Genomic DNA, 13,898 nt, shown 5'->3' with positions numbered 1-13,898 from the left:
CAACAGATTGGTCAAAGTGTGGTGCGGGAACAGAGAGTATATAGACGAATCGAGAGGTTTCACTCCTTCCTGCTTCCACTGAAATCCCACCCGGTAGGCAAAGCCATGTCCCTGTGGCATTTGTATTACCAGGAGAGGTCTGGTGATTGGCCATTTTTTACCTCAGGACTAAGTGATGAGTCAGTGATTTTCTCCGAGTACCCCGGTATATATATGTAAAAAAAAAAACAAAACAACAGGACCAGCGTTTCCCGCCCCTACACTGGTCTGGTCTAACGGACTGGAATAGGTGTGACCTATCTTCACAAAACAAATGATCTTTGGCGCTACGAACATACGGGACAAACTTCTCAGAAACTTGGACATCACTGCAAACCGCAGCCAGCGAAGTGTCAGTGGTGAAAAATCATCTCGTTGTCACTGTCCAGCAGTCTGTGGCGTCGAAGGCAAGAGTGGAAGACAATGGCGTTGGAGTTGTACTTGGACCTTTTCTCTCAGCCCTGTCGCTCGGTTTACATCTTCGCCAAGAAGAATAACATTCCCTTTGAATTCAAAAAGGTTTCGCTGCTTGGAGGTAAGTGCAAGTTCACACACAATGATGCAGAGAAGAACTCACTGTCCTTTCGAAAACACATTTATTCGACATGTTGCCGTCATGGCAGCTAATTAGGTTTTTAATTTTTATTTTAAGTTATTCGAAGTTCAGAATGCAAAAAGAGCAAAGAGCCTGCAGGCTATTATGTTCACAGTCTTTAAATCTCGCCTAAGGTAGTGCCACAATATTTAATGTCATCGATAAAATTGGAAAGATTAGTTTTGGAGTCCATCTTTCTTGTGGCTGTAGAACTGTTAAGTGGGCTGAGTAAAAAAAAAAAGTCTTTCTCTAACTTAGTCTACTTCGTTATCTAACCTACCAATGATACAATTTCCTTGGAGAATAACCTGTGGTGTACACACACACACACACACACACACACACACACACACACACACACACACACACACACACAAACAAGTAAAGGCTGTATGGGTTTATTCCACATTGCTTTATCGACCAAACTAAATGAGCTGTGCCAAATCTGAAGAAACAACAAATCACAACCACAGAGTTATAGAATGGTTAAAATAGGAAGTGTGTTGTAACAGTGTATTTTGACTCAATCTAGCCTGGCAAATGTGCAAATTTCAAGATAAATAGAAACTAACTGTACTATAAGGGGTTTTGCAAACAAAACTGTATCTCATTTTGTGATTGCAGCTTTACTCCAGCCAACAAGTCATTTTTATGGAAGAGGATTAGGGCCACATGTGAAAAATTTATTTGAGTTCTGAGTTTAAATTCTGAGGATAAAGTCAGAATTCTAAGATTAAAGTCAGAATTCTGAGAATAAAGTCAGAATTCTGAGATTAAACTCAGAATTCGAATACTGATTTGAAAGTCAGAACTCAAATAAATATTTCACAGGTGGCCCTAATCCTCTTCCGTACATTTTAGACCTATAAATGCTAATAGGGCACAACATTTGGGGGCGGCGGTTCTCCAGTTTAATCAAAGGCATAAGTACATCAGATGTTTTTGTATTGTAAAATTTTTATGTCACTCATCTTTTTTTGCACTTCTCTCTATGAAATGCATATGGGTGAATGGACACCCTGATAGAGCTCACCCCTTGCATTCAATTCAGCAGCTTCAGAACAACCTATGGGTACAGTGACGGGTGTAAGCCATCTTGTTTTTCAAAGTATAATTTCGTATGATTTGCGTGTTTCACTCATCAGTTTTCAAATGTTGTGTACTAGGCAATACTTTCCGTGATGAATATCGCCCAACCTTTCCCCAACCCACCCTGCAGTGGCACCAGGTGTTGCTTAGATCACAATTCTGCGAGCTTTTACCTTTATAATCTACTAGTGGTAGGATAGTAAAAAAAACAACAATAATCGTGGTGATAATATCGTATATCGCGATATTTTAGCAGGACGGCATTGTGATATGAAATTTTGGATATCGCCCAAGCCTACTGTGTACCCTCAGCCAATACAGCTTACAATCAAAAGTAGATGGACTTGCTAAGGTTATTTTCAGGGGGAAAAAATGCAATTTTATTTGTTTTATTACCTCGTCTACAAAAATGTGTACATTTATTCAGACGTTTACAAGTTTGATTACTCTGCAAAGGGTTTGTTAAAGCAGCTTGTATTTTTGTAAATTCAGACCATTTCAGAGCAAGAACTTGTTGTTGCTGCTGCTGGCTTGACACAGGTGACAAAAGCATGTGCATTGGATTTCAGGTGAGCAGTATGGGGAAGCATATGGGAAGATCAACATGATAAGAAAAGCCCCTGCTATTCGAGACGGAGACTTCTGCTTGGCTGAAAGGTGCGGAGAAAGTGCTAGAATTAAACAGGCGTTGAATGAAAATGTAATTATACAAAATATCTAGTGTCTTTTAACATACTATAGTGATAATCTACAAGATTCTTTGCTTTTCTTGATTTTGGCAACACCTTTGATAATAGGCTGTCATTATTTTGGTGTTTTGCACTCAATGTAGGCACCAGTCCAACATACTGTAATAATGAAGACACTCAATGTAGACTGTGTCTTATATTTCTTATATTTTTTTCAAACTTATGTCTGCTGCCATGAACGTAAAATGCATCACTTCCTGTGCAGCAGAGGATTTTTCCCAGGAAAGGGAGACCCTCTCATATAGGCCTATGTTTAGAACAGCAAATGTAAAGGCTTTTATGAACTGAGTATAGGTTGAATCACTATTATTGATATGGTATCAATCGCTGATGGAAAGTAGCAAAAACAGACATTTACTTATAAGAAAAAGTTGCAGACTATTACTTTAAATAGAGAATCAAGTGTTAGAGGTGTTTCTTGGAGTTGAAAGTAACCTAGATCAATGGTTCTCAACCTTTTTCATATCAAGAACCCCTAATTTAGTCCACATTTGGGCCCCGGACCCCCCCGTTTGATAAGACTTTGTCTCTCAAACCCAAATCTGAGAATATTTTTATTATTAGATATGATTTTGTCCAGAATTCCATGACTATCTGTATTGCAGGTAGAGAGATAACAGAGAAACTATGATCAAAAAGTCATCCGTCTACATTCTCTAATTGTGTTAACTTCTTGTAAATGAATTAATGGTGAAGTTTAACAATTCATCAATTTGCTGGGGACCCCCTGGAACTCGCCCAAGGACCCCTGGTGGTCCCCGGACCCCACGTTAAGAACCACTGACCTAGATTGTACAGGACGAGAATGTCCACCCAGTTTTACTCAAACTCTTGACATAAACTTGGTGTTTAATAAAACCGGTGTGCTCCTCCTTGATAATCATTTGTATTCCTTGCCTCTGCAGCATTGCCATCATGCAGTACCTGGCGGAGAAGTTCAAGACCCCCGACTTCTGGTATCCAACTGACCTACAGCGGCGCGCTCGCGTGAACGAATACCTGTCATGGCAGCACATGGCTATACGTATGCATGGCTCCAAGATATTCTGGCTCAGGGTATGTTCACTTACCTATTTCTGCACCTCTTGCGTTTACATTTTGTGAATTTTGATGCTGCTGCTCTTATCCACAGGGACGTCCAAGTATAATACTGGTGTTTTTGTTAGTTTGTGCCAATGGTCTACGTTCCTCTGTCCTTGACATTCTTCCTGCTGGCGTCTGCACAGTCAGCATAGTTGGAGGTATCAAGGCTCATTTTCCTCCCTTCACTCAACAACTTCCACAGAGCGAGAGAATCCATCACAGTAAACATAAAGCCAAACTTTCTGTTTTCTCTTTATTTCAGTGCGCTGACTTGAGTGTTTTCGTATCAGTGTCGACAGTAGTAAATAGACTTTAAATAGACTCTAAATAACACTGGTATTCCCTTATAAACTGCCTGGATTGCCAAAGTTATAACCATCTAACATTAAGGAATACAGAGGCCAATGCCATAGTGGCAAGACCACAGATGTAAAAAATCTATTCTCGTGTCTCAAGAATATTCATGTTCGGTTCGCTAAGGTTGGATACTGCTCATTGGTCGACTATGTGAAGCAGGATGTTATTGAAAGGACATGCCCACTTAGCAAACTTTTCCTGGATAAATGAAGGCTACAAATGGTAAATGAGGATGTTTTCAATCACTAATTGGACCCAGTCAGATGGTCATTGTTTTCCACATGTGGTCATGGCATGGCTGCGTTTCGTCCCGGTTTGTTTGGACTTTAGAAACACATAAGAAATGACAAACTTTTTCCTCTACAGGTCTATAGTTTATGAAGAGTCCTCGTCCAATGATCTGCTCATCCACTTTATGTATTTTTGTCTGAGAAGTGCATAACAGGAAGTTCAAATAAATGATCATTTTGTATCAAGAACAATGGTTTATATTGTTCGTCCTGTGTGAAGTAGTGAATAGCGTGTTATGTTATCGGCGCTTCCCGCAGGCTAAAATGCAGTCTTTGTGTTGTAGCTCATGATTCCCAAGATCCTGGGTGTGGAGGTCCCGCAGGACAAGATGGACGCAGCCGTGGAGGACTTGAACGGCTCTCTGAAACTCATCGAAGAAAAGTTTATCCAGGACAGGCCCTTTATCGCAGGGGAGCAGATTTCGTTGGCTGACCTGGTTGCCATTGTGGAGATCATGCAGGTGAGCGGAAGGGATCCTCGTGGGACGTTTTCACGACGTCAAATAAAATCAGACCACTGTCCTTTAAAGCTGCGCCAGGTAACTTTACATGTTGGGTGGCCCCAAATGGCAGCGAGAGGTAACTGTTACAATTCAATACCCAGAAATCCTGTATTGTGATGTCAGTAAACTGCACACAGCAAGCTCATGTTTACCAACCCGGCCGGTCTGTGATGCTTTATACCAAAGATGGCAAAGAGGCGAGAGAGGAACAGATCTAATGTTGGTGAGTCCAGCTTTCTCTGGAGTGACCATACTGACACCAGAATTTCATTTAGCCAAATAGGGTGAAAATACAGCATCTCAATTAGCAAGGATGGGACGCTCTTTACTCTCCTACGCTCTTCTTTCTACATTTGGGAACTGTAAATTCAGGCAGTTATTCGTGTCGAGAACAATCATAGGGTATGTGCAATGAATTGTACCACAATGCATAAGCAGGACTTCTTCTGTGTCTCTAAATGACAGCCTGTGGGCGCCGGCCTGGATGTGTTCGAGGACAGACCGAGGCTCAGCGCCTGGCGGGACAGGGTCCAGGCGGCCATCGGAAAGGAGCTCTTCGACGACGCCCACCAGGGCATCCTGGCTGCCCAGGAGATGGTGAAAACCATGGATAGCAGCAAGTTGCAGATCTTCAAGCCCAAGATTATGAGGTTATTTCTGTGAGGAGGGCTCAAATGAGATCTCCTCCTCTGTCAAAGCTACTTGCAATGGTTAGGTCCTAGTTCTCAAAGTTGACAGTACCACTAATGCAAATAACGCTATGTTTCACTGTCATTACTGATTGATTGGATAAGCTTCTTTATATGAAGAGGTCACACTGTTGTAATGGTGTATGTACTAAAAACACAGTGATTTTTTTGCATATTCGTGTCACACCATTTTCATCCATAAGGACTGGACCATGCATGTGGTCAGACAGAAATCTGGACACAATGAGTCCTTGTTGCATAATGTCGAGGAATGTGAAATGCGAGGAAGCCACTCCTCTCGCAGCAAGATTGGTCAGAGTGATATCACTGCAAGTTAAGAGCATGTCTGTGTGTCCGTTTCCGTAACTCTCACTACGTACATGTATGCAGTTTATCAGCCGTTCCCCATGTAATAGCATGATTACAATTGTTCGAAGCCTTAATAAATTTGTATCTTGTGTCTTGGCACGAAACTCCCATCTCTATTTTTGTTACCATTATGGTGATCATTCAGTTGAGAATTCATTCACACAGGAAAAACAATCTTTATTTCTTTGTGTGGTTCACCCGACGGGGAGATGTGGGCAATATGTAGTTTGGGGTTTTCTGGATGTTTAGATATTCTGTTTTAGAGATTTATTGCATTTTCGTACAGGTTAATTGGAACCAATGGTTAACCTCAACTGACTCACAGGCGGTAAAAGGTGTGTGTGGTCAAAGAAGTTCATGAACCATCTAACTCATGAGTTGATCATTTACCCACTGTTAGATATTAAGTCTTGAGAATGTAATCTCAGTTTACCATAATCACAAAGGGTTAGTTATTAGTTATTACTTATTTGTCCCTATAACCGTAGCATACATGTGGGTTGGTCTTTATTATGCTTCCTCAAACTCATCTCTGCAAGCTTAGAATTTGCTGTATGCTTTTAATAAAACACAATCACATTACACTGCTGCATTCCAAATCATGTCAAGTTTATTTCACCATTTGCAGAAAGATTTTCGACCTTCCAGTGGAAGTGTAGAGGCAGAAGTGTAGAGTGTGTGCGATTACTGTGATTATTTTTGAGTTGGATATCTCAAGAAGAGTGATTTCTTTGAATCTTGGGACAGGGACCATGTTCAAAGACTTCTGTCCATCAAAACCAAAGATGTTGCACTAGATTTGCATTTCACTATATTGTACTGTACCGCATCTTACTTACTGTGCATTACACTACCAGTTTTGACACCCCACACTGAATGGGGAAGTGGCAAGAGTTCTAGTTCTCCACTCATGAGATCAGATACAAACTTGTGCATTTGTGCATCTTGAGATGAAAACAAAACAAAAGAAGCGGTTCAAGACAAACACAAATCACAATCATGAGTACAAAAGGATCACACAAGCACTGTTTGGAAAAGTTATTATCAGCATTGTCATCACATCAAACACCAACCCAAAGCTTCCCATTTAGCAAATACAGTATTCCACCAGTCTCAGTAAATATATAGAGTCTTGTTTTACCTTTTAGATCCAGTTTAGCTCCCATTCCACATTGTTAAATTAGGCAGATTTGGGCTAAAAACGAGCTGAATACATAGTTAATAATCTAGAAGGTCATTTTTGCTGTCGTGGAACATTCCACTGAACCAGATTAAGTTTGCCCACATTGGGCTTTTGTGTGGCTTTGATAAAGACATAGTTGCTACTGAAAGAAGTTAGCAGAGGATGAGCACAAAACAACACTAGAGACACTGTAGAAGGTTTTTTAAAGGTCACAAGGAAACGGCATTTCGATGGTGTCTTGCCTCTGTAATTCAACATATTTCCAGTTCAAACAGGGCTTTGGAGCAGGACATAATGTGGGGAGGGACAACATATATTATGTTCAAAATAAATACATAAATAAATTACATAATATGTATGCCTACGGGTACGCCATTTAGCAACCAGGAAAAAGACACCATTTTCCAGGAAGTAAATAGTAATAGGATTTCGATATAAAAATAGAGAATAAAAACAAAATTGTAATTTTTTTGGGAATATATTATTAAATAGGTGTATTTTATGACATGGAAAATGAGCCAAGTCATTTTTCATTTCTTTGTGACTTTAAATCACCCTCTAGTGGCTGCTCTATGCCATAGCTCTTTTTCAGCTGTTCGAACTTTGTCTCTTAGCAGCATAGCTTAGCATTGGCCCGATTTTCATGAAACTTTGTGGAAGGGTGTAGCATGGGCCAAGGAAGAACCCATTACATTTTGGAGAGGATCCGACACATGAACAAGCAATAACAGCACGAACCTTGGCAGAGGTCTGCGCTCTCCGAGTGCCCTTCTAGTATTAATAATGTATCTCAGTTATTTAAAAAAAAAAAAAAAAAAAAAAAGTTAATATTTGAATATTTTCGACCCATGCCCATCAAGAAGTTCCCTGTGCGTCACTATCAGCTCATGGCGCGGTCTCCCGCCGCGTGGATACTGAGGTGTCTCTTCATGTGATTGGACTGGACGAAGCACCTGCCGCAGACGGGGCAGCGGAAGGGTTTCTCGCCGGTGTGCACCCGCTCGTGGTTCTTCATCTGGTGCCGGTGGGAGAAGCGCTTGGCGCAGTGGCGGCAGCCGAACGGCTTCTCCCCCGTGTGAACGCGCTGGTGCCGCCGCAGGGACGGGAACTTGGCGAAGGCCTTGCCGCAGAGCTCGCACCGGAACGGGTGCCCTCCGCCGGCCGGTTTGCCCCCTCCGTTCGACTGAGGGTGTAACACTTGCCGGCAACTTTTGGCCGCGGTTGAAAAGGAAGAGGAGGAGGAGGAGGAGGAGGAGGAGGAGACGCCACCGTAGGACAGTGTTTTCATATTTTCCGATGCCGACTTGCACCCCGTAGTTCTATCTGCTGTGTTTCGCGGCAGAAGCGGGGGATACTTGTCGGCGTCGATCCCCCTCTCTCTCCCTTCTCCGTCTCCTTTTCGGCTCTCTCTCTGCTGTCTCCTCTCGGCAGACCTTGCGTCTCCGTCCATTATGCTCCACTCTGAGCTCATGTCTTCCTCCACTTTAATGGGAACCGATCCTACCACCACTACATCAGGCTTCCAGTCCAAATTGCCAGCCAGGGACGGAACTACATTACCCAGGTCATCGGAGACCATCGTCACCCCGCCACCCTCTGAAGCCCCACTGCCATCGGTTCTAGTCCCGGCTGCACCCTGTCTACAAGGGGAAGGATTGCGCGGAGGCTCCCCAGCGTGGTTCCCCGGGATTGGATTGACCTCTGTCCATTGAGGAGAGTTGGTGAACAAGTTATTATTATGACAGCTTGTTGTACAGGTGAATGCACCGCCATTGTTGGATATGGGATGGTAGCTCTCCCAGTTTGTATTTTCAGAACTGGGCTGTGATGAAAATGGTGGTGGATGGGACTGGAATATCCGGTCAGCGTTGTGTTCCTGGAGGTTCTTCTTCCGACTCTCAGGTTGTGCTCTGAGGGATCTGGATTGAGGTTTGGAGGTGGAGGAGGAGTTCGCTGATACCACGGTGGTGGTTTCACAGCCTTGGTTGACTGGGGGTTGGGTATCTGAGAGGAGAAAGAGGGGAGAAAAAAGGAAGAAACAGATGATGGTCAGTTTGGTATCCTTTGAGACATCACAGGTTGAGGAAAAACAATGGCTATGAGCCAATGAATCAAGAACAAGGATCTGTCTTACCCAATGCATACAAACACCTCTATTATGGCAGATGATTGTATATTTGTCTCATCACTCGTAGACTTATTCGCAGTACATTTTGCTGTCTTGGCCAGGTCTCCCCTAGCCACGATGCATGCCATTCTCTCGTATGGAGAAAAAGTAACGCCAAACACCATTCAAAACTCTCGCAATTTAATGTGACTTGCTGATCTGCCAACGCTACATACTTCGCAGAACATGACTTGAGACCTTTATCGAATCCTTAGGAACCATTCTTCAATTCGGCACATATCTCTTACGCCAAGCAGCATCTATTTCAATAAAATTTCAACTTTTATAATTGGTTCCCCTGTTATACCCATAATCAGCTTCCTCCAAAATACACCAGGTGGGCGGTACCGAACAGCGCGAACCATAAAAGAAAGTTGAGATTTTATGAAAATGAGGTGCTGCTTGGTGGATAGTATACATGCCGAATTTACCAGAAGAAAATAATGATTCGTAAAAGGTCATAAATCATGTTTTAGCAGGTGTATACATTTGCCGAAAAGCAAGGCAGCATTAAATTGCCAGATTTTCTTTATAAAGTTTGGCGTGACGAGAGAACATACGGTATCGGGGCTGTGTCTCCCTCTTGAAAAGAGAGACAAACCTGGTTAAATAAAACATGAATTAATATTTCAAATTCGGCTACCTCCAAGTCCATTGCTCTCTATCTTAACGACGACAGGTATATCCGACTCTCGGCGCTGTCCTGTGGCCTGGGCTTTGCCATTGAGTTTATAAACCTCCGCGTTGCTCCTTGGCTTTACTACACAGCGGGTAACATGGCCGGTCCGTCTCAGCGCCCCGAGCCTCTCCAGGCTACTCCGTCTGGAGCCCTGGATCTTGGCGACCAGCAGTTTCCTCCGCAGGCTGTCTATCTCCCTCTGGTTCTGGGAAATCTCCAGCCGCAGCACTGCGTAGCCATCATCCACCAGTTTACAGATCTCCGCCACGGCCGCGTTCGCCAAAACCTCGACGATAGAAGCCAGCTGGGCGTGGAAAGAGTCTCTGTTGCCAGACATGGGTGAAATGTTCAAGTCTGTGCTCATATTCGGCAGGAGGTGTTTGTTTCGGCAATGTTGTTGCCGTCAGCAGCAGAGAAATAAGTGGGTACAGTGTTCCGCCATACTGCTTCTTCTTCTTCTTCTTGTTTATGAGGGCCGTTGGAGAACAACGTTTTCGTGCATTACCGCCACCAACTGTGCGGGAGTATGAATCAGGGAAAACAAAATACATAATGAAACGATTGTATATTTAAATCCAGTTGCTCCTAAGTACTGACGCGAAAAATTATAGCACATATCTTTGAAGATTTTAACAATATGTATAGCTGTTTTTAAAAAAAATTGAAGAAAAACTGTATTTAACAGCATATCGCCCCTTCGATAGCTCAGTTGGTAGAGCGGAGGACTGTAGTGGTTATACAGCTGAAATCCTTAGGTCGCTGGTTCAAATCCGGCTCGAAGGAGGTTTCATTTATGATAATGTCTGTCAACTCATAGACAATCAAACAAAAACGAATGAATGAATGAATGAATGAAAAACTTAGAACAATGATAGTGTTTATAGACAGCGGTGTGAACACTTTTTGAGATCATAGACCGTTTGGAGAGATTTGTGTATAGCGTTCGGACCTGTATGTAGCTTTATATTTTCTGTGGAGACAATAAAACTGGTTAGTTTGGCAGATGGACGGAAATCTGTTTGCTCTACAGTACAACACAGGACAGCCCCCCTTCGATAGCTCAGTTGGTAGAGCGGAGGACTGTAGAGGTTGTACAGCTGAAATCCTTAGGTCGCTGGTTCAAATCCGGCTCGAAGGAGGATTCCTTTATGATAAACAATGATTAAAAATAGTAAAAAAAAAAAATGGAATGCACAATAGTCAGTATATAATTGGGTTGGTGCTCAAGTGGCGCTTTGGTTATGGGAATATACTAAAGCAGTGGTTCTCAACGTGGGGTTCAGGGACCACCAGGGGTCCCCAGCAAATTGATGAATTGCCAAACTTCACCATTATTTAATTTACCAGAAATTAACACAATTAGAGAATGAAGAAATATGCCTATTTTGATCATAGTTTCACTGTTATCCCTCTACCTACAATACATATAGTTATGAATTCTGGACAAAATCATGATCTAACAATAAAAATATTCTCAGGTCTGAGAGACAAATTCTCATCAAATGGGGGCCCACAGCCCTAATAGGTACTAAATCAAGGGTCTTTAAAGGTTGAGAATCACTGTATTAAAGTAATAGAAGAGAGAGACACATGAAAGCTCTATTTCTCCTCTAACTTTTCAGCAAAAAGGAAGTACATCCTCTGCTCTAACCCATCACCAGTCTCTCGAAGGATTTCATGACCACAGACGTTTCTTGGGGACCGGGATGATTGTGGAGCGTTTGAAGCAGGAGGGGACTTCACACAGCTCCAGTGATCTGTTGAAGATGCCTTCCTGGTGCCTTCCTGGTCTTCTGTCTCTGAAAGAGCTTGCTCACATCCTCTTCACAGATCCTGAGTGCAGGTGGGGGGTCGGTGGGGAGGGGTGAGGGGGTGGCAGGGGGTGCAGATGGTTGTTTGATGTGGTCGGAGTGGGTGGTGGGGTGTGAATGTGGGCTTATCAAACCTGTAACCTGAAAACCTGTTCTTCGGCTTTTCAGTGTAGCACCTCTTTGCTACTTTGATCTCTTTCGTCAGTGTGTTTCTGGCCTGGGTGTACAGGATTCTGTCCCCACTTCAGTTTGTGCTCCATGGTAGATATCTGGTCAGCCAGGTGCTGTAATGCCTCACTGACACAGGCCTGAGGTGGGATGTATGTGAGGTGAGGGGTAAACAACAGTTCACACTGAAGATGATAATATGTGCCAACTAAAAACAATGAAAAGGTATTATTAGAGTATTAGTTCAAGTTACTGTTAGTTTTGCAAAATTAGAGTTTAGACAGCTGTGTGAGCGTGAGTGCATGGGCCGTTTGGAGAGTTTTGTGTGTAGCGTTTGGATAAACTATATATTTGTATTTTGTGTGGAAACAACACAGTACAGTGTCCCTTCGATAGCTCAGTTGGTAGAGCGGAGGACTGTAGAGGTTGTACAACTGAAATCCTTAGGTCGCTGGTTCAAATCCGGCTCGAAGGAGGTTTCCTTTATGATGTAAAAAAAAAAAAAATTGTTCAGTTGGTTACAAAACCAGTTACATTTCCACCAGCAAAATCATCTGGACCAGCTGGATTTGGCGCACAGGCTGGAGTTCAGACTGATCCTGACTCCAAAGTGAGTAAACTGAGATTATTTAGCCTGTGTCACAAATGTTTGTCATTGAAACACACTAGAAATTAGCTGTTTATCTCTTTCTGTCTCTCTTTCCCTTTGTTTAATACAGATACGCTTGTGACATGCGGGTGATACGCTTTCTGAGGGAGAGGACCCTGGGTACCAGCCCCACCCGCTTGGTCAGGCAGCTGAGGGATGACCACAGTGAGGAGTGGCTTAAGCGCCAAGCTGCCGGTACCTTGGCGCATGCTCCGACTTTGTTGCCCGGCCAAGCCTGCTCCCTGTCAAGTTCCAGACCTGGTCGTCAAGCTCGGCATCTACCACTTCATGCGGCGACTGGCATCTGGGTGTACAAAGGATGCACATCCTCTGTATCCCATCTTCATGGCCAAACTGTCATGCTGCATGCGGACAGCGGAGATGTTGCCTTGCTGCGACGAGCCAAGAGGGAACAGCTGAAACAGGAAGGTGTCCCTGGCATCACTGAAACACTAGTGGACCAGCAGATCACCAAGGAGGAACTGGCCCTGCACTGCAGAAGGCGGACAAGAGGAGAGCAGCAGACCGTCATCATGATTGAAGGCCTTCTTCACGAGCTGATCGGGGTACAGGGCAGAGACCTTCTTGGTGTCCCTCTCTTGGACCAGGAGAGGATGCGGCACATCTGGTAAGTCCAGAAGAGGCATGTGAAGTGCATCCAGGACGAACCAGGTGTGCTCCTGTACACTGAGACTGGCACCACCACCAAGGAGGGCATCGTCCTGCCAAACTACCAGAGGGTCCACATTGCTTGAGTCCTTCCACTTGCATCTGAACAGGTTCATTCCAGGTCAGTATGAATCACTATTCATCAGCAAGATTAAATATTTACAGTTTAACATTTTATTTTACTTTTATTATTATTATTATTATTATTATCCTGGAAACAGTGACACAATGAATGTCTTTCAAGTGACCAAACACAACAAATTATCAGAATCAGAATCAGAATCAGAAATACTTTATTGATCCCCGAGGGGAAATTGGGTTACATTGCAGCTGCTCACATTGTAGAAGTGAATATATACAAGCGTAGAGAAATTATAAGAAATTATAAGAAAAATAGAAATACAAGAGTAAGAAATATGTAAAATATGTGCATTATACTACAATATATAACAATGAGAATAAAAATAATAATAATAATATAGAAATAAGAGAAATAAGAATTCTGTACAATATGCATCATACTTCCAATATATACATACACCAGTGTAAATAATTAAATAATTAATAAGTAATAAGTATTGCACCGTTGAATTATTGCAGTTGAATTATTGCACAAAAAAATTGGTATTGCACAGTTAGATATAAGTTATAAGTTATGGGTTATAACTGCTGACAGGGTGAAATAGGTTCAAGAGCCAGTCTACTGACTCAGAGTGTCTGACACTCTGAGGGAGGAGTTGAAAAGTTTGATGACCTAACCTAAAAAGAAACCTGAATTTACACCAGGTGTGGAGAGCATGACACGTTGT

At 42.8% G+C, this 13,898-nt stretch overlaps 2 protein-coding genes and 3 non-coding genes across 5 annotated transcripts; 4 read left to right on the top strand and 1 right to left on the bottom strand.

The window, feature by feature from the left end:
* Nucleotides 1-351: 351 nt before the first annotated feature.
* gstt1b (glutathione S-transferase theta 1b) lies at nucleotides 352-7,769 on the top strand. The gene is made up of 5 exons (XM_071522808.1): nucleotides 352-574; nucleotides 2,293-2,380; nucleotides 3,378-3,528; nucleotides 4,487-4,663; nucleotides 5,171-7,769. Exons 1-5 carry the CDS (start codon nucleotides 463-465, stop codon nucleotides 5,366-5,368), a joined length of 726 nt encoding a protein of 241 aa, XP_071378909.1. The 5' UTR covers nucleotides 352-462; the 3' UTR covers nucleotides 5,369-7,769.
* On the bottom strand, nucleotides 7,753-10,156 carry LOC139646993 (uncharacterized). The gene is made up of 2 exons (XM_071522813.1): nucleotides 9,757-10,156; nucleotides 7,753-8,950 (listed from the first exon to the last, which is right to left on the bottom strand). Exons 1-2 carry the CDS (start codon nucleotides 10,154-10,156, stop codon nucleotides 7,827-7,829), a joined length of 1,524 nt encoding a protein of 507 aa, XP_071378914.1. The 3' UTR covers nucleotides 7,753-7,826.
* Nucleotides 10,157-10,486: 330 nt separating this feature from the next.
* On the top strand, nucleotides 10,487-10,575 carry trnay-gua (transfer RNA tyrosine (anticodon GUA)). The gene is given in 2 exon segments: nucleotides 10,487-10,523; nucleotides 10,540-10,575. It is a non-coding gene; the product is annotated as a tRNA-Tyr (tRNA).
* A 266-nt stretch (nucleotides 10,576-10,841) lies between these two features.
* On the top strand, nucleotides 10,842-10,930 carry trnay-gua (transfer RNA tyrosine (anticodon GUA)). The gene is given in 2 exon segments: nucleotides 10,842-10,878; nucleotides 10,895-10,930. It is a non-coding gene; the product is annotated as a tRNA-Tyr (tRNA).
* A 1,227-nt stretch (nucleotides 10,931-12,157) lies between these two features.
* Nucleotides 12,158-12,246, top strand: trnay-gua (transfer RNA tyrosine (anticodon GUA)). Its single transcript is given in 2 exon segments — nucleotides 12,158-12,194; nucleotides 12,211-12,246. It is a non-coding gene; the product is annotated as a tRNA-Tyr (tRNA).
* Nucleotides 12,247-13,898: the final 1,652 nt, after the last annotated feature.

The sequence above is a fragment of the Centroberyx affinis genome, unplaced genomic scaffold, assembly GCF_046629955.1.
Source record: "Centroberyx affinis isolate AG114_WGS23_722 - 3 ecotype Tasmania unplaced genomic scaffold, CSIRO-AGI_Caff_v1 ptg001029l_1, whole genome shotgun sequence".
In the NCBI taxonomy this organism is placed as follows: Eukaryota; Metazoa; Chordata; class Actinopteri; order Beryciformes; family Berycidae; genus Centroberyx; species Centroberyx affinis.
The sequence above is the reverse complement of the archived record's forward strand: the minus strand, read 5'-3'. Positions and strand labels throughout refer to the sequence as shown.

Bases quoted from the DNA above. Each gene is read 5' to 3' on its own strand.
- gstt1b (XM_071522808.1), top strand. From the start codon at position 463: ATGGCGTTGGAGTTGTACTTGGACCTTTTCTCTCAGCCCTGTCGCTCG. The intron at 2,381-3,377 runs GTGCGGAGAAAG...TTGCCTCTGCAG, and splicing joins GACTTCTGCTTGGCTGAAAG to CATTGCCATCATGCAGTACC. The intron at 3,529-4,486 runs GTATGTTCACTT...TTTGTGTTGTAG, and splicing joins CCAAGATATTCTGGCTCAGG to CTCATGATTCCCAAGATCCT.
- LOC139646993 (XM_071522813.1), bottom strand. From the start codon at position 10,156: ATGAGCACAGACTTGAACATTTCACCCATGTCTGGCAACAGAGACTCT. The intron at 8,951-9,756 runs GTAGCCGAATTT...TTCTCCTCTCAG, and splicing joins AGAGAGCAATGGACTTGGAG to ATACCCAACCCCCAGTCAAC.